At 40.4% G+C, this 19,963-nt stretch overlaps 1 protein-coding gene across 11 annotated transcripts in view; it reads left to right on the top strand.

Moving 5' to 3' along the window:
• Positions 1–19,963, top strand: part of PEAK1 (pseudopodium enriched atypical kinase 1) — a 309,359-nt gene that overhangs the window by 277,575 nt on the left and 11,821 nt on the right. For all 11 annotated transcript variants that reach the window (XM_065906976.1, XM_065906968.1, XM_065906966.1 and 8 more), the window contains one exon: positions 4,341–5,086. In XM_065906976.1, coding sequence (XP_065763048.1) covers positions 4,341–5,086 — 746 coding nt within the window. The remainder of the gene's footprint in view (positions 1–4,340; positions 5,087–19,963) is intronic.

Genomic DNA, 19,963 nt, shown 5'->3' with positions numbered 1-19,963 from the left:
GATCTTTCATATATTTTGAGTTAATTTTGTGTATACTATAATGTAGGGGTTCAACTTCATTCTTTTGCATGTGGATACCAAGTTGTCCCAGCACCATTTGTTGAAAAGCCTCTCTTTCCCTATTGAATTGTCTTGGCATCCTTGTTGAAAACCAGTCAACCCTACATATAAGAGCTTATTTCTGGACTCTCAATTCTATTCTATCCATCTGTATTTCTATTCTTACGCTGGCCCCATAGTTTTTGGTTGTTGTAGTTGTGAAGTATGTTTTGAAGTTGGGAAATGTAGATTCTTTGTTCTGTTTTTCAAGATTTGGGTGGGGAGAGGGCCTCCTTTAGACCTTTTGTGTTTCCATATGAATTTTAGGGTCGTTCTGTCAATTTCCGCAAGAAAGCTAGCTGGGATTTTGATGTGAATGACATTAAATTTTCTGAGGAAAAATTTGAGGAATATTTCCATCTTAACATGTAAAGTCTGATCCATGAACATAAAATTTCTTTTTATTTATTTAGGTCATTAATGTCTTTCATCAAAGTTTTTAATGCCCAAGTAGTTTTAGTGTCTTACACTTACTTTGCTTACACTTACACTTACTTTGCTAAATGTTTTTCTAAATATTTTTTGATGATATTATAAATGCAGTTGTTTTCTTCATTTAACTTTGGGATTATTCATTGCTAGTATATGGAAATACAATTGAGTTTTTATATTGATCCTAAGTCCTGCAATCTGTGAACTAGTATATTAGTTCTCATTTTTTTTGTGGACTCTTTAGGCTTTCCTGTGTACAAGATTATGGCATCTGTGAATAGAGATAGTTTTATTTCTTTTCCAACCTGAATGTTTTTATTTCTTTTTAAATTTTTTTTTTCATACTTTCCCTGTCTAGTTTCTCCAGTACAATGTAGAATAGAAGAAACAAGAATGGGGATCTTTGTTTTGTTTCTGATCTTAGTGGGGGAAAACCTAGGCTTTTACCATTAAGTGTGATTTAACTTTAGGTTTTTCATAGGCGCCCTGTATTAGAACGAGGATGAGCCCTTCTTTTTCCAGCTTGTTCAGTGTTTTTATCTTGATAAATATTGGATTTTATGAAATTCTTTTTCTTTTTCCATTGAGCTGACCATGTAAGGTTTTTTCCTCCTCTCTTTATTTTATTTACATTATATATGACATGGATTGGTTTTTATATATTAAACCAACCTTGCATTTCTGGGATAAATCCAAATTTGTTGTTTTATGTGTTGCTTGATTCAGTTTGCTGGTATTTTGTGAGGATTTCTCTGTCTAGTAATAAAGGATATTAGTGTATTGGTTTCTTTCTCTTATTTTGTTATATAGGTAATATTGGCCTATCATAGATTTCAAGTTGGTAAGCATTCCTTCCGCTTCTATTTACTGGAAGAGTTAATGAAAGATTGATTTTAATACTTCTTTAAACATTTTGGTAGAATTCATCAGTGAAGCCGATATGGTCCTAGACTTTTCTTTGTGGGAATTTCATAAATTTCTAATTCAATATCTTTACTTGGTATAGGTTCAGTTCAGTTCAGTCACTCAGTTGTGTCTGACTCTTTGCGACCCCATGAATTGCAGCACACGAGGTCTCCCTGTCCATCACCAACTCCCAGAGTTTACTCAAACCCATGTCCATCGAGTTGGTGATGCCATCCAGCCATCTCATCCTCTGTCATCCCCTTCTCCTCCTGTCCCCAATCCCTCCCAGCATCAGGGTCTTTTCCAATGAGTCAACTCTTCGCATCAGGTGGCCAAAGTATTGGAGTTTCAGCTTCAGCATCAGTCCTTCCAATGAACACCCAAGACTGATCTCCTTTAGGATGGACTGGTTGCATCTCCTTGCAGTCCAAGGGACTCTCAAGAGTCTTCTCCAACACCATAGTTCAAAATCATCAATTTTTTGGCGCTCAGCTTTCTTCACAGTCCAACTCCCACATCCATACATGACCACTGGAAAAACCATAGCCTTGACTAGATGGACCTTTGTTGGCAAAGTAATGTCTCTGCTTTTTAATATGCTATCTACGTTGGTCATAACTTTCCTTCCAAGGAGTAAGTGTCTTTTAATTTCATGGTTGCAATCACCATCTACAGTCATTTTGGAGCCCAAAAAAATAAAGTCTGACACTGTTTCCACTGTCTTCCCATCTATTTCCCATGAAGTGATGGGAACAGATGCCATAATCTTAGTTTTCTGAATGTTGAGCTTTAAGCCAACTTTTTCACTCTCCTCTTTCACTTTCATCAAGAGGCTTTTTAGTTCCTCTTCACTTTCTGCCATAAGGGTGGTGTCATCTGCATATCTGAGGTTATTGATATACTGTACAGTTTTGCCTGCTTTTCTCTTTTAGCCCTAAATATTTATTCCTTTAGTCATTCAAGAAATATTTATTAAGCATCTATTATAATTAGGCCTTGTTTCTTAACATGGAGGGTACAACAATGAGTAAAACAAATGTCCTGGCCCTCTTAGAGCTTCGCATTCTCATACTCCTTCTCTCTCTCTGTCTTATGCTGTCTATATATACATATTTTTTATTTATATGTAATGTAGCTCTGTTCTTTGTAAAAGAATATTGCTACATGCCATTTGTGAAGAAAGAGGGTTCTTAGGTTTGCTTATATATTGTCATAGTTTATGTAAACTCTTTAAGTGTTCTTGAAGCAGATTGCATGCATAGGAAATGGAGTATATTATTATTATAATCACAGTTTATATTGGTGCTTCCCCTTGGCATTGCTACAAGGACATTATTTTTAATAAAAACAAAACCACCATCCTTATTCATTATCATCCTCAAGACCATCCAATGCCTTCTGTTCAGTCTGATCATTAGTAAGAGCATAGTTTCCTAGGCCTGCTATAATAAAGTACCACAAACTGGGGGCTTAAAACAAGAGAAATTTATTCTTCTGTAGTTCTGGCAGCTTGGAGCTGAAATTAAGGTGTTACCAAGGCCATGTTCCCACCGAGATTCTGGGTAGAATCCTCCCTTATTTCTGCTTAGCATCTGGCAGTGGCCATCAGTCCTTAGCACCCCTGGCTTGCAACTGCATTACTCCAAGCAGTGCCTCTGTGATGGCATGGTGTCCTCCCTGTGTCTTCATACGACATTTTCCCCTTCTTATAAGGACACCAGCCATATTGGATTGAGGCCTACCTGAATGACTTCATTAAGAAGTCATTGGATGCTTGATTACCTTAAGTTGATTACCTCTACAAAGGCTCTATTTTTGAATAAGGTCACATTTAGAAGTACCATAAGTATATTTTGGGGGAGAGGACATAATTCCACCCATAATAGAGCATTATGCTTTAACTCTGAAATATTAAGTGACTATTTCATTTTAATAACATTACTAATTTTAATAACTTTTATTAAAATTTCATGGTATATTTCTCAGTCTTTAAAAAAAATAATGCCCCATCCCCATTATAAGGCCTGAAGGTATCATTGATTCATACATACGTGTTTCATCTTCTAAGCATAAATTCTGGAAAGGAAACAAAAGTGATTGGTTCTGTAACTGGAGCTTGTTGTCAGAGAAGTTCAAATGCAAGCATCTCTCAAATCACAGTTTATATTCCCCCCCAAATAAAACAGAATCATGTAAGAGTTTGTGGGTGATGTTTGAAACAATAGTTGCCTGCTCATACACATGGTTTCCCTTACCACAATCTCAGAGATCTTTATACATAGACCAGTTTAAGTGGTGCCAGAATCCTTCTCTGTAGGGAAATGAAATAGCATGGTTTATGAAATTGCGTTTGTTTGGTTTGGATGGAGAATGACAAGTGTTATATACAATACAATGTAACTTTGGAACAAAGTTAAAAGAATAGAATGGTATCATCTGAGCACCAATCTAGCAGTCTCATTTGCTAATCCCAATTGTTTTTAGTAATGCTCCCAAGTATTTCTTTTTAACCTGCAAATGTTATCATCTCTCTCCTGTCACAGTACAGTTATTTGAGTGTCTGTCACTTCTTAGTACTCTACTGTGGTGAATACAGCACTCTTGGGGCCACGAGTGGAGAATCTGGATTCCTTCTTGAAAACAAAACCCATCGCCCTGTTCCTATGGCAAGAAAATACTGAGACATTGTTCACATTTGTTGCTCCCATTAGGTCTTGAATTCTACCTTTAAATTTAGCTATTTGTTCTTTGTTTTCTTTTACTGTTTTTGAATTAAGGCATTGACTTCTTCTATTCTTATGGCTACTACGTTTATTTCTGCCTAAGTTTCAATTATGTAACCAGTACAAAAATTTTACTTAATTATTCTTTTTTTCTTCTTTCTTTATTTTAAAACAATCCAGGACAATCTAGAGCAGCCATGATACCTCCCAAGCATCCACGGCAGGCTAAGGGAGCTTTGGATGATGCCATCGCCTTTGGCGGGAAAACAGACCAAGAAGCACCTAATGCTTTGCAACCAACGCCACCCCCACTGCCAAAGAAAATGATTATAAGAGCCAATACAGAGCCACTCTCCAAAGACCTCCAAAAGTCCCTGGAAACTACCCTTTGTGTCATGGCTAATCCCACCTACGATATCGACCCCAGCTGGGATGCCAGCAGTGCTGGCTCCTCGGTCAGCTATGAACTCAAGGGACTAGACGCTGAGTCTTATGACTCCTTGGAGAGACCTTTGCACAAGGAGAGACGTGTGCCCTCAGCAGCAAACAGCATCTCCAGCCTAACCACTCTCAGTATTAAGGATAGGTTTTCCAACAGCACAGAGTCCCTGTCCAGCCGGCGGGGTCCCTCTGGTAGACAGGCCCGGAGTATCCAGAAGCCACAGAGACAAGCACTTTATCGAGGACTTGAGAATCGTGAAGAAGTGGTGGGTAAAATCCGAAGCCTTCATACAGATGCTTTGAAGAAACTGGCTGTTAAATGTGAAGACCTCTTCATGGCTGGGCAGAAAGACCAACTCCGTTTTGGGGTAGACAGCTGGTCAGACTTCAGGCTGACCAGTGACAAGCCATGCTGTGAGGCTGGTGATGCAGTTTACTATACAGCTTCGTATGCAAAAGATCCACTTAATAACTATGCAGTCAAGGTAAGAAAATATTATAAATCTGATTCTAATCTTCTCCAACACACTGTTATTGAGATGGGTCTGTTTTTTTTTTCCCCCTTCTTTTCTCCATTCAGCAAAAACTTATTATCTGCCTTACACCAGATATTGTAATAGAAGAGGCCTTAACTTATTATCTATTGGAGAAAACAGATTTATAAAGAGACAGACTTATAACACAGTATACTTAATGCTAAGGTAGAAGTTAACAGGATTCTGTGGGAGCTTAGAAGGACCTTAACCCAGACTCTTGATGCTAAAAAATTCTTCTTAAAGTAGGTAATACTTGAGCGAGATTGTTTGCAAAGATTTCCTGTACAAATGAGGTCTATTATGTGCCTTTCACTCTCTATGTTTCTGTCTTTATTCCCTAGCAAATAAGAGACCCTTGTCTATCTCTGCTTTCTAACTCCTCTGCTTTTGAGAGAAATGTTTTTATAGAGGAAGGTAATCAATATTTGTTGATGTACAAGGAACTTTCTCGTGTTATATAATTTAATCTTCACATCAAGTTCATGGGGTTAAGATCTATTTATCCGTTTGACAGGTGAGAATAAAGCTTAGGGTCACACAGCTAGCAATTAGTAAAGCTAGGATTTAAACAGATCTCTCTGGCCCCATAGCCTACACTTTTTCTGTTATGTCACATCAATTTCTTATATGTGTATCACCCATTCCAGACAGCCCACTTATTTAAGAAGGCTAAAACTCTTAGCATCAAGAGTTCTTGAGCAATTACATTCACTGTAACAGTAAGCCATAGGCTTCATCAATGTCATAAATGAAGCATGGACTTTGAAATTCCAAAGATCTAGGTTCAAATCCTAACTCTTCCACTTAGCTCTGTCACAAGTTACTCCTCTGAGTGTCAGTTTCCTCAGCTTTAGAAAGGAATAATAATTGTACCCATCTTATGGGGCTATTTGGCTGCAAGAAAACAAAATACCTAGTGATTGGTATTCATTTCTTTCACTATCCCTTAGCTTCCTCCCTTTATTGATTGCCAAGACAGCAACAATCTTTTGAGTCTCAATTTCCTCCTCTTTCAGATGTTTACATTTGTGGGATTGAGATTAGGGTCAAGTGAGATAATGCATGTGAAAGAGTTTCTAAAAACATAAATCTCTATGTAAATATAATGTTGGTTCACCCTTTGCATAGTCCCTTTTTCCAGATTCTATTCACTGGTTCAAAACTAATTAGCATATCTAAATGACTTGTACATGTTAATTTGGCTAGATAGACCAGATGGTATCTTAGTAAGTTAATGGATAAGGTAAATGATTGGCCTTACCCGTCTTTCAAGACAGAACATGTATTTGCACCAGATCTTCAGCTGACTGCTCTCTGCATTTGTAGCACCTAAGCCACTTCACTCTGGTGATACTCAGAGTGACCTTGTGCCCCAGCCCACACTTCTTAAATTAAACTGAGGGGTAAACTGCAGAGAGAGAATCTAGATTCAAGTTAATACATTACTGTTGAGTCTAAAAAGGCATGTTGAGATTTTGTGTAGTGTTCAAGAGCCGTTACACTAGTTGGAGTTATGGGACCTCATTTATCTCGGGCCTGTATTGCTACAGGATCGCCAATGCAGGATGAATGCCTATTTCAGAAAGGAACATTGAACTATCTGTGCTTTCAAAACAACTGAGAAGTAGGGCTTGACTAACTTTATGTATTATTGCTGTGCAATCTTGTCTCTTTCCCAAATCAATGGCCTGGTATTGATTTCTTTGCTTGTAATGATGCAAAAGCAATCTCCAAAGAACAGGTGGCAAGTGGTTATATACTGAGAGTTGTTGGCAGGTTTGGGAAAGGATGTTTTACACTAAATGGTGAATATAAATGTCTATTTGAAGACCCTCTAGGCATTTCTAGAAGTACCCAATTGATAGTACAACCATAAAGGAATAAGCTACGAGGATACTGTGAGCCCTACCTTTGCAGAAATAAACAAAAAAGACTAGCAGTTGGCTCATACAAACAACTTTTTACTGTTTGTCTTCTTAAAATCATCCATGTCCATACTAATGAAATTTAAGAGTGACCAGGCAAGTACAACTCTCTCTTTTTTAATTGATGTATAGTTGATTTGGATTTCCCTGGGGTTCAGACAGTAAAGCGTCTGCCTACAATGTGGGAGACCTGGGTTCGATCCCTGGGTCGGAAAGATCCTCTGGAGGAGGAAATGGCAACCCACTCCAGTACTCTTGCCTGGAAAATCCCATGGACGGAGCAACAGTCCACAGGGTTGCAAAGAGTCAGACATGACTGAGTGACTTCACACACTCACGTAGTTGATTTACAATGTGTTAATTCCTGCTATACAGCAAGATGATTCAGTTATACCTATATATGCATTTTTTAATATTGTTTTCCACCGTGGTTTATCCCAGGATGTTAAATATAGTTCCCTCTGCTATATAGTAGAACCTTGTTGTCCATCCATTCCGTATGCAATACTTTGCATCTACTAACCCCAAACTCCTAGTCTATCCCTCCCTCACTCCACCCCCACACACATACACCCCACACCACAAGTCTGTTCTCTATGTCTGTTCAAGAGACTAAAAGTTCTTTTAAAATGTTACAAAAGGAAGTTGGTGCTGGAATTTAATAATTTGAAAGTCAAAGGATACTGCTCTTTAAATACCACTGCTCCTTAAATACCAAATCCACTGTGGTGACAGAGCATTACGATCTTAACTTTGGGTGTTGTCTTAGTTTGCTCAGGCTGCCATAACAAAATACTAAGAATGGATGACTTAAACAACATAAATTTATTTTCTCACAGTTCTGAATGCTGGAAAGTCCAAGATCAAGGTTCCAACTGATTTAGTTTCTAGTGAGGGCTCTCTTTCTGCCTTGGAGATGGCTGCCTTCTTTCTAATTCCTCACACGGCTCAGGGGGTTGGAGCTCTTTTGTGTCTCTTCTTATGCATACTAAGTCACTTTAGTAGTGTCCAACTCTGTGCGACCCTGTGGACTGTAGCCCGCCAGGCTGCTCTGTCCATGAGACTCTCCTGCTGTGTCCTCCTCCAAGGGATCTTCCCAACCAGGGATTGAACCCGCATCTCTTATGTCTCCTGCATTCGTAGACAGGTTATTTACCGCTAGGGCCACCTGTGTCTCTTCTTATAAGGACACTAATCCATATCAAGGCCCCACCCTTTTACTCTCAGTTAACTCTAATTGCTTCTTTATAGGTCCTATCTCCAAATATAGTTAACACTGGAGGTTAACACATCAACGTATGAATTTGAGGGTTCATGATTCAGTCCATAACATTCTGCCCCTGACCCCCGCAAAAATTCATGTTCTTATCACATGCAAAATATGTTCAATCCATCCTAACAGCCCCATAGGTAACTCATTCTAGCATCAACTCAAGTCCAAAGTCTCATCTAAATATCATAGAAATCAGATACGTGTAAAACTCAAGGTCTGATAAATCCTGAGGCAAATTGCCTCCTCAACTATAAACCTATGAAACTAGTCAAGTCATATGCTCCCAAAATACAGTGGTGGGCAAGCATGGGATAAACTGTCCCATTCTAAAAGGGAGAAATCAGAAGGAAGGAGGGGATGATGGGTTCCAGCAAGCCCAAAATCTTGCAAGACAAATTCCATTAGATATTAAGTTTCCAGAACAATCCTCTTGGACTCAGTACTCTGTCTTTCAGGCCCACTGGGGTGACAGAATCATCTGTGTCTCTGCTGGGCACCCTTATCCTTTGGGTTTTTGTAAGGACCTGCCCACATGACTGCCAGGGCAGCCTGCCCCTGAGCCTCTGGGCAGGTCCGTCCTGGCCTTCCCAATCTGGAGAGGCAGCCCGGCCCTTCAAAACCAAGGAGGAAACAGCCTTGCTTCTGGGCCTGTGGTGGGAGCAGCAGCCCTATGTTGATCCCTGAAACACCTTTTCAGGGTCATTCTTCCCTCTCCTTAAAGAACAGTGCACATTCACAGCTAAATAGCTCTGTGATCCACTCCTGGAGAATCCATTAGCCTTCCTTCATTCCACCCAGCTTTCTCTGTCCCTTTAGTTCAAACTGACAGTGCCTTTCCCGGTGTAACCCCATCTCTATTTCTGGCTTCTGCTGAGATGGCTGATTAAGTCCACGAGTCACAGTCTGTCTCCTTATCAAATGGCTGTTCTGCTACACCCTTAGTATTCTCTTTAGAACAAGTTTTCTAATTTTTTGTGGTGTGGGTAGGCTGAGAGTTTTCTAAATCTTCAAATTCTGGTTCCTTGCTGCTTAACAATTCCTTCTTCAACTCTTTCTCCCTCTGCACTTCACTATAAGCAGTCAAAAGGAAGCAAGTTGTTCCTTTAATACTTTGTCTCTCAGCTAAATATCCAATTTCATTACTCACAAGTTCTGCCTTAACAAAATGCTGGAACAGAGTTTAGCCAAGTTCTTTGCCATTTTTAAAGAAATCTCACCTTTTTTCCTAGTTTCTAATGAATGTTCCTCATTTCTGAGACCTCACCAGAATCACCCTTAATGTCCATATTTCTAGCAACAGTCAGTTCATAAGTTTCTAAGCTTTTTCTATCATGACTTTTAAAACTCTTTCAGCTTCTACCCAATTCTAAAGCTACTTCTTTCTGCATTTTGGAATACTGCTTACAGCAGTACCCTACTTCTCAGCAACAAAATCTTTGTCTGCTTGGGCCACCATAACAAAATACCATAGACTGGATATATTTTCTCCTATTTTTGGAGACTGGAAAGGAAGATTCTCTTCCTGGCTTCTAGCTGTGTCCTTATGTCCGCACTTGGGAGGGTAGGGGAGAGAGTATGTCACATTGCGTGTTGGGGCTTTAACATGTGAGTCTTGAGAAGACACAATTCAATTCATAGCTTTATTCTGTTTTTCATTCAATGTGACTATCTTTATGATTTTCCTTTGTCTTAAACTAAAAGACATCACAATATAGAATAAAGGAAAGTAGTCAACTAATGTGAGTGCAGATTCTCTATCTGTCATTGTGTATACCCAAGCAAGTCATATAACCTGTCTTGCTTTTCACTGCCCTACCTACCTCATGAGATTGTTATATGTGTATGTGTTTATATAGTGAAACTGTTTTTGTAAATTATGAAGTTTATATAAAATATAATAAAATAATGCATTAGTGTTTTTAACAATAATGGAAAGTTACTTCTCAACATTCTTTTGGTCATTCACTATTATTCTTAATATTAGGCACTAGCCTGAGCATATTTTAATAGGCTCTGCATTCCTTAAATTTATGAGAGAAAGCTACTAAGTGTAACAATCCTTCAGAATTTTAGTACTGCCAAAAACTGGAAACAAACTAAGTGCCTGATATTAAGGAAACAATGTAATAAATTATGGTGTATTAGCCCAATGAAATGTTTTCAGCAATTAAAAATTTTATTATGAAGATTATTTAAAATCATGGAAAACATTTGTTACATTGATTAAATGTCACATTAGAATAACAGAATACCAAATATTGTAACCATAACTTAAAAAAAGAATTGACCTACAAAATGGTAATATATAAATGATTTCTGTGTTAGAGGAGTAATGATTATGGACAGTTTTTATTTTGTTTAAAAAATGATGTCATAATGTCCTTTCAGTAAAAAAACTAAGGAATTGAAGATTATGGATTATTTGATAGTGAGCTTCTTGAAGACACAGGTGTCCTTACTTATTATCTCTGTAGTCCCATCCTCTGAACACAAATTATAAATAGCTCCTGCTTCATGCTACCCAGCTTTGCACTCACCAGTTCCTCCCTTTGGACTGCTTTTCTGGGAAGAGCACTGTCTGTACAGGTAACCTATTTCAGAATCACCTGTGGGATCCTCATTAAAAATGTGCTTGCCTTGATCCCATCTCACACCTACAGAATCAGCATTTCTGAAAGTGAGGCCTGGGCAACTACACTGTTAAGCACCTTCAGGTGGTTCCTCCACAATATTTCAGGACTGTTGATATAGCGGTTAAGAATTTAGATTGTTGTCAGAAAGACTCGTGTTTAAATTTGTACTTTAGCTATCTTATGAGCTGTGTTACCTTGGCCCAGTTAGTTGCCTTTTCTAAGCCCATTATCTTTATTCGTAAAATGGAGAAAATACTGCATTCTCCCTAAAGCCGTTGTGAAAAATCACAAGAGTCAGTTGTACCTAGAGATGTATATAGTACTCAGAGCATCATTTGACACAGAGTAAGTATTCAGTAAATGGTAGCTTCTCATTCCACCACTCCCTTCTCACGTACCTAGAAAACCCCTCACTCAGTCATGTCCTGCTCTTTGCCACCCCACTGACTGTAACTCACCAGGCTCCTCTATCCATGGGATTCTCCAGGCAAGAATACTGGAGTGGGTGGCCGTTCCTCTCCACAGGGAATCTTCCCCAACCAAGGATCAAACCTGCATCTCCTACATTGCAGGCAGATTCTTTACCATCTGAGTCACTAGGGAAGCCCAGAAAACTCCTATATTTTCTTAAGGAATCCAGCTCTGTGAATTTTTTTCTCTGATCTTCTGAGAATATGTTGATGGCTCCTCTCTGTGTGCCCACTCTATATGTAGTGGATTTCTCTACCACTGTTCTATCTTGCTACAGTTCTACAGTACTGTGCTGTGCTATGCTCAGTCACTTCAGGCATGTCTGACTCTTTGCGACCCTATGGACTGTAGCCCCCCAGGTTCCTCTGTCTGTGGGATTCTCCAGGCAAGAATACTGGAGTGGGTTGCCATGCCCTCCTCCAGGGAATCTTCCCTACCCAGGGATTGAACCTGCGTCTCTTATGTTGCCTGCATTTACAGGCAGGCTCTTTACCACTTGTGCCACCTGAGAAGCCCATTCAATACTACCATTACCCAATTAAAGTAACATGCCTCCCCTCCCCACTGTTATACTTGAGTTCCCTGCAGCAGGGAACATGGCTTGCTAATCCATATATCTTTATTATATTATTAATCTAATATCCTTAGCATTAGACAGCATTATATACTAATATAATAGTGTTGCATACATAGTGGGCATTCAATAAATATTACTTGACCTTTCAGCAAACATTGACTGTATAAAACATTGTAATATCTGTATGCATTTACAGAAATACATATGAATAAAGGCAAAAGCCTTGCCCTCAAAGAGCATGTATTCCGGTGGGAAAGACAAAGGCATAAGTAACTTTTAAACAAGACATTATAGTAAAGGTTAAGAGTGGTGTGAAGATATAAAGATAAAGATTAATAAATGAAAGAAGTCATTTTAACATTCTTAAATCTCAGGGCCAACAAAAAAGGGCCTCTAGTGTCTACTTCATTTTATTCTTAGGGGTAAATACAGTATATGGAGAGAATAGTGGAAAATGGAGCTGGGAAGATTTGGGGCCAAATTTAGAGGCTTTGATTGATGAGCTTAAGAGGTTAGGCTATATTCTATGTTTTGTGGGAAACCATTAAGGATTTTTAAACAGAGAGATAACAAGATTAATGATTTTAGGGATTAATGGTTTTAGAAATAAACTGTGGTGGAAAAGTTCAGAAGCATTGGAAGCAGGGAAGCCAGTCATTATGCTATTGCAACAGTCCAGGTAAGTAATGATGAGATCTTGCAATAAGACCATCAGAAAAAAGGGACAGATGGTGAAGGAGCTGAGGCAGGCAGTCAACCATCTCTGGTGAGTGCCTGGATGTAGGATGAGGGCACTGATGCTAAGATTTCATGAAGGAGCAACCCCAGGAGGATGGTGATGCCATTAACTGAAATATGAATCAGAAAAGCCAGAAAGATGAGCTCTCTGTGTAGTGTGCCCATGGGACAACAAATCAAGAGAAAATGTGTAGCCAGATGAAAACATGAGTTTGGTACTCAGAAGAGAGGTCAAGGTTACCTAGTGCTCTCATCAACTTGATTTAGTTCAAACTGGGAATGTGTGATATTGTAGTGGTAGAGTCTGCATATTGGGAAAAGGCCCACACAGCTAAGTGACCTAAAGCAGGAGAATTTGAAAGGGATATAGCAAAGGACAAGAACCCACAGATCAAAGTTGAAGATTCAGGGAGGTTTGAGCAATATAAGGAGAAGGCAGGAGTTGAATCTCTGGTAAACCTTAAAAAAAAAAAAAAAATACAGTCTTGGTAGCAGTGGAAGTGGATATTAAATGCAGTGAGTCAGGGAAGTGTGGAACAGGGAGGCTGAGGAGACAGTGAGCATAGTGCATTTTTAAGAGTTTTGGTGAAGAAAAGACCACATTGATTCCTAGACAGTATTTAGCCTTCAGCTCCTGTTTGTGTCATTCATGTCTCCTTTCATCCCCTCATCACCATTTGGTGAGTCACCATGCAGTAGATTGGACCGTCTGTCTCTGTGGCTGCATGTTGGCTGGCCTCCAGCCCTTAACTTCCCTGTTCTAAATAAAATCCACCTTACTTTTGCCACCTTTCAAAGAATCTGGGTAGCCACTGAACAAACACGTAATCTTCAAAGTACACTCTTCAACTTTGAAAGGGCAGGCCTGCATCATTCCAAACAGGAAGAACCTGAGAACAGAGAGGAACAATTACTTTTGCATATTGTCATCAACTTTTATGGCAAGCTACCTCTTCATTCCTACATGGAACTTGTCCTATTAGATCATACCTGAGTCAGTGAATTGGCCCTGCTGTTCCTCAGTGTTATCCTTGAGTGGACAAATGACAGCCTTTTGCCTAGAAGCAGGGTGGACAGTTGGTAAAATTATGGCTCAGTGTCCATGGGACATTCTTTTTTCACTGTTGTTATGAGATCATTTTCTAACAAATGCTGCTATGTGAGACCACATGAGAAATTGATGAAATTACCTTGAGGAAGGCAATGAAAATCTTTTGTAAGCAAAAGTATACATTTTTGACTTATTTTTGCAGCAGTTCCAACTCTGTGGTCGTAGGTATCTTCTTTTTTTAAAGTAGTCCTGGTCTTTGTTCTCACAGAGAGAGCACACAAAGCTCAGTGAAGGTGTTCACTTCCCCGTCACAGCAGTGGAGCAGCTTCCTTTCTTCCAGCTATGCCGAGAATCTTGTTAAGAGCTTGTAATAAAGTAGAGGTGAACTGTGGAGACCAACATCTTTTATTGCATTTTGGCTCTAGAGTCTCCGTTGATCTCATTTGGGTGGTTGCTGAGAAAGCAAGACAGTAAATGAAAAAGCATTAATAGGAATAACTGGGGTTGGTAGGAATTTACCAATAGTTCAGACTATAGGATAAGGCAGTTAATTGCTGGCTTAGTGATAAGGAACCAACTACAGAGAGGAAACCATTTTCATTTTCATAATGCAACACAAATGTGCCCAACGTTGGACCTTCCCAGAAAGCGACTGATCAGCAGCCAGCTCTACAGACTCATAGCCACCCTAGGTCAGTTTCACTGACCTATGTTTTTCACTATGTTTCACTGCTGAAATGCATACAGAAGTGCCTTAAAGTCTCTACTGGACGTTGGTTTCGAAAGGGGAAGTTTGGGTACTCATGTAAACCAAGAATCAAAATGAACTATCTAGTGGGAAAACAGCCACAGCTTTAATTAATGGAGTGACAGGACACAGCTGAGAATTATATTTTTTTTTATTTTTTTTTATTAGTTGGAGGCTAATTACTTCACAACATTTCAGTGGGTTTTGTCATACATTGACATGAATCAGCCATAGAGTTACACATAGTCCCCATCCCGATCCCCCCTCCCCCCTCCCTCTCCACCCTACTCCTCTGGGTCTTCCCAGTGCACCAGGCTCGAGCACTTGTCTCATGCATCCCACCTGGGCTGGTGATCTGTTTCATCATAGATAATATACATGCTGTTCTTTCGAAACATCCCACCCTCACCTTCTCCCACAGAGTTCAAAAGTCTGTTCTGTACTTCTGTGTCTCTTTTTCTGTTTTGCATATAGGGTTATTGTTACCATCTTTCTAAACAGCTGAGAATTATAAATTGGGATTCAAACCAATAGAATTCCTAATCTGGACCCTCAACAGGTTGTTCAACTGGTTTGTGCCTCAGTTTCTCCAGTGTGATCATCCTGGGTGTCACCTGGTCAGCCTAAATTACTGACTCAGGAACACACATGAATTTCTTTTGCTCCATATGCTGAGTGGGAGCATAAAAAGAGTTCAGTGAGTACAAATCACAAATAAAATAGTGAAATCTTATACAGTTGCCTTCTTGAATTTCTTTTCTAGACTCCCAAATATTGGGGGGGAGCATGTGAACATTTTACAGCAAGTCAAGCTGTAAAATACCTGACCCACCTGACAGATCTCATAGCAGATTTCTACAGCATGGAGTTCTGATTCCTGGGGGTCCAGACAGTATTTATATGGTAAACACTTAATCCATTTTGAATATGATTGTAACAGCATTGAGCATGTATGGTCTCAGCTCTGTAGCAGCAAGTAAGGCAGTACTCCTTCTGGGCATATCAAAGAATTGAAATCTATCAGTGGTCAGCCTGTATTCTCAGAGTGAGGTCATACCAAATAATGAATATCAATTTAGAAATTGCCACTTTTCATTCTTCGCCCCTTCCCATATGCTGTTGTGCTTTGGGGTAATGTGACAGAATAGCACAGATGGTATACTGTGTGTGCAATCGTCAGCATGTCTCATTTTTGTCCCTCTGCCATTCATTCCCCACAACATCATCTCACTTAAGGTTCACCGAGGTCCTGTAAAGTGCACAGAGCAAGCTGGAAATGGGAATCCCTGCTGATAAAGTGGAAGTCGGCTGAAGGCACACTAGGCCAACTGGGCCCATAATAGAAAAATAAAAGCTAATGTAGAATATTTTTGAAGACTCCTGTGTTTTATACTTATTGCTTCCTTTGGAGAAAAGAGAAAATTGAATGGAATGACAAAGAGCAGTGTTGTTTTGTGAGGGTTTGTACAGCACAAAACCCCTGGGCCTCCAGGGCAGCCTGGACTCAGCAGACAGCCCCCATTGTTCAGATATGACTCATTTGTGTAGTCAGGTCATGAGCGTTTATTACCCAGATTTGTCTGCCCTTGCCCCCTCCCCATCAGCTTGCCAGCTTCCATCTGTTTCGTAAGAGCTAATCATATATTCTCACCATCCTGAGTAAATGAGCTTTATGGCCACACCAGGTCAGATGTCGCCGCTCTCAGTGTTTGTGTGGCCACGCTGAGCGTGCACCAGGTGCCTGGCTCTGTGCTGGACCCGAAGGTGCACATATCTGCTCTTAAGACAGACGAAAGCTGTGACAGCTGTGATAATGGGGACATGTACATGAGAGGTAGCTAAACACAGAAAGGAGACCTGGGGCACTTGACACTTTCTGTCTGTGGCACACACGACACGTGTGAGGACTTGAAAGAAAAAAATAAGTGGGAATCCTTCAGGCAGATGGGGGGAGAAGAGGAGCCTCAATCAGAGAACCCCTGGAGGGTAGGATTAGGGCGCTGGCTGCAGGGAGTTCAGTGTGGCAAAAGTAGGAGACAGGGGAGAAATAAGCCTAGTAAGGGAAGCCAGGCCAGGACTTTATCCTCTGGAGATAATGGGGAACCCCTAGGAAGTTTATTTTATTTTTTTTGAAAGGTGGCCCTTGTGGCTACGTAAAAGGTATATTTGAGGGAAATCACGTGAGAGTCGAGTCGGGGAGACCAGCTGGAAATCTTTGGTAGCAGACCAGCAAGTGATAATGGTAGCCATAGAGATGGAGAAAAGAGAATTTGAAAGCATATGGGAACAAAAGCAGTTGAAGCTGGTGATTAACGAGATGCAGGGAATGAGGATGGAGGAAAAACCCAGAGTGAACTTTATAACTCATCTAGATGCTGGGGCAGATAACAGGGCCATTCACCAAAAGTAGGCATGCTACAACAGGAAATTTGGTGGGAAAAAGTTCAGGTTTGGTTATGTTGAGTTTAAGGCATCTGTCTATAGGATGGGACATATATGGAGAGAAATCAAGTAGGCCCTTGTATGGATAAATCTGAAGCTCAAAGGTAAGTTTAGATCGCAATGTAGATGTGGAAGTCAGCAGTATATCATGATGGTTGAAGCCATGAGCTTCCTGAAGGGAGAGTGTCAATGAGAAATAAGAGCAGACCCTTCAAACACCAGCATTTCAGAAAGCCTTTGGGAGGAAGGGTCGCGTAGGTAAGGACTGATAATACCACTCCCCATTCAACAACTGATTTATTCCACAGCCATCCAGTTTTGCCAAATGTCCACCTTCCCCCCACCCTACCTTCCTACTTCATTGCCTTAAACTGAATATCTGTTCCACTCCCCAGTACTGGAAGGGTGGAAGGTGTACACCTTCGTTACAGGTCCCAGGCATCGTGGGCATCCTGACAGTGTCAGTAGCATTAGACACATAACCTTGTCTTCTCTGTCCCAGCTGCTTTTAGTGAGGCTTTACAGTCAAAGCCCCCCACAGTCTACTTTTTTAAAGTTAGCTATCTAGCTAGATTAAGATTATTATAACAAACATAAATGCTCTATAATGGCAAGTTTGCCTCAACGGTATGCAGAGTAGTTGCCAGGAGCAACACAGAAAATGAGCTCCTGCGTTGAAATGAACGTTTGGAATTAAACTTCCCAGGTTGTGTGTGGGGAATCCATTGTCAGCCCTGTTTCCCCACTAAGGTCAGGCTTGTGTGAGGGTTATGGGCGTTGACTCGGGTCTAAGAAGGTCTTAGAAGAGATTAACTTGGCTGTGATTCTGGAAGCATTTTTTCCCCCATTTTCCAACAGGTGATTTGCCTGTGGTTAAGGAGTTCTCACTGTATCTGGGGGCTCTGGGCTGATGCTTCAGGATGCCTTGTTCTTCAGACAGGACATCCTTGAGGAGCCGTCATATACTTGTTTGAATGCTCAATTGATGGGAATCAGTATTTCTCCTCTCCTCTGTTCTCACTCGTCTTGATTAACTCAGACAAGCACGTGGTTTCCCCCAGCCTCTTTTCTTGTGACAGTGTATTGTCCACGTTGGTGGGTGTGGAACTATCAGCTGACTGGCTCTCCTTTTTGACGTTCTTCTGGCTTTCTTTGGGAGAAGCAGCTTGTGAGGGCAAGCAGGCAGAGGTCAGTGTGCCCAGGATGGGCGTCCCCTCCTGCTTGTGCTCCGCACACGAAGCCTTCCCTCTGCACGAACTAGGCACAGCCACATCCATAGAAGCAAGAGTGTGTCCGTAAAGAGAACCTACAGCGTGTTTTGAGATTCAGCCTTCTCCAGCCTGGTTTTTTGTTCTCCTGCTGCAGTTTCTATGCAGGTGACTTGTGGATCTTGATGTCACAGCTCCCTCTAGTGTCATCGTGGCTCAGGCTCTCCTAGGGCCTTTCTTCCCATTCAGAAAATGTGCGCAATAGAGTCTGCCAAAAATCTGCAGCATTTTAAATAGGTTTTCACATACATAGTGAAAACAAATATAAGATGATTTCTCTCCCATTACAAAAGGGAATCTTACATGAAGACATGGGACCATTCCAGCTCCAGTTTTGTTCCTATTTCAGAATTTTGTGGAGCCAAGGAGTCCTGTGGAAATCATTCTTCTTGGGGAGTGGAAGCTTGGGTAGCTGGCTTCAACTGAAAGCCAGCTACCCTCTGTAAGGAAGGAATGTGAATTCCTTTCAAGAAAGGTAAATGAAAATGGGAGGCCAAGAAGTTACTTTGATCTCTGCTAGAGAAAATACTGAGTAGAGAAGAAGGGAAAAACAGCAAGCAGCAGAAGACCCCTCTTTGTTTGTTCTGGAAAGAGTGGCTTGTTTTCTGAAATGACTTTTGAACTAGAAATTCATCATCTGAAGCCAAGTCATTCTAAGGCTTTTTTTTAAACCAAAGGAGCCAAGTTATTAACATTTGAAAAATGGCTACTTTGTGGTGAAGAGAATAATATAACACTCCTACCTAAATTAACATCATCGCAGCCTCCATAATAAAGATTTATGAGATACTCACCATATGAAAAACCCTGTTATGGAAATCTCCATAGGTCTGTGTTTTGGTTGTAACTGTTTTCTTAGTTATGATCTAATTAAAAGCACTAGTATTTTGTTTTCTTCTGTCATACTCCAGTCTTCTCCCTTTTTCCTCTGCCCTTACAACTAGAGTGACCAGTGATTCTTCAGCCTGTCTCCATATTATAAGATGAAGAGATAAGGAAGTGCCAGCTCCTCAGCTTGGCTCTCTAAGCAGACTATTTTCCTTCAGAGCATCCGAAGTGACTGAACAATTTATCATTTCTTCTTCATAAATCACTTTGAACCTTTATCTCAAGTTGATCTGTGAAGCCAAACATAAATTCCTGTTGTAGTATCCATCCATGTTCTTATCTACTCACAAAACTCTGAGATAGCTTCTAAAATTGTGTGTGGGGGTGTGTATGGACTGTGTATAGATACAGTTAGAATAGAAGTAGCAATTAGAATATCTTCTCTGCTTTTAATGGCAAGCCACGAGGTGAGAAGTTTTTTTCTGTGCAACTTGGCACAGTGAAAACTACAGTTTGGCTAAGCAGTTCTCTTCCTTAGTCTTAGACTGGCCCATCTTAGTGCTGATCTCGACTTGTTGGTCAGGGCTGACCTGGCATGGAGGTGGGAAACCTTAATGGTCCCTGTTTAGGCACCCTCTGCCAATCCTGTCATCAGAGAGCCTCACTGCTGGGGCGTGTAGCTCTCAGACCCCAAAGAAAGATGAAATTTTCTGTCTTGCTCTCTGTTTAAAAAAATGTGAGGATTCTATAATGCATCACTTGTTAACATTTACAAGTTGTCATTTTTTAGTCATTATGAATGACATTTGTACAGCTTAGTAGTTTACAGGGGTTTCCCAGGTGACTCAGATAGTAAAGAAGCCACCTGCAAT

This window comes from Muntiacus reevesi, chromosome 15 (assembly GCF_963930625.1).
Source record: "Muntiacus reevesi chromosome 15, mMunRee1.1, whole genome shotgun sequence".
NCBI lineage: Eukaryota > Metazoa > Chordata > Mammalia > Artiodactyla > Cervidae > Muntiacus > Muntiacus reevesi.
Note: the sequence above shows the minus strand (reverse complement) of the source record. Positions and strands in the feature narration are given on the sequence as shown.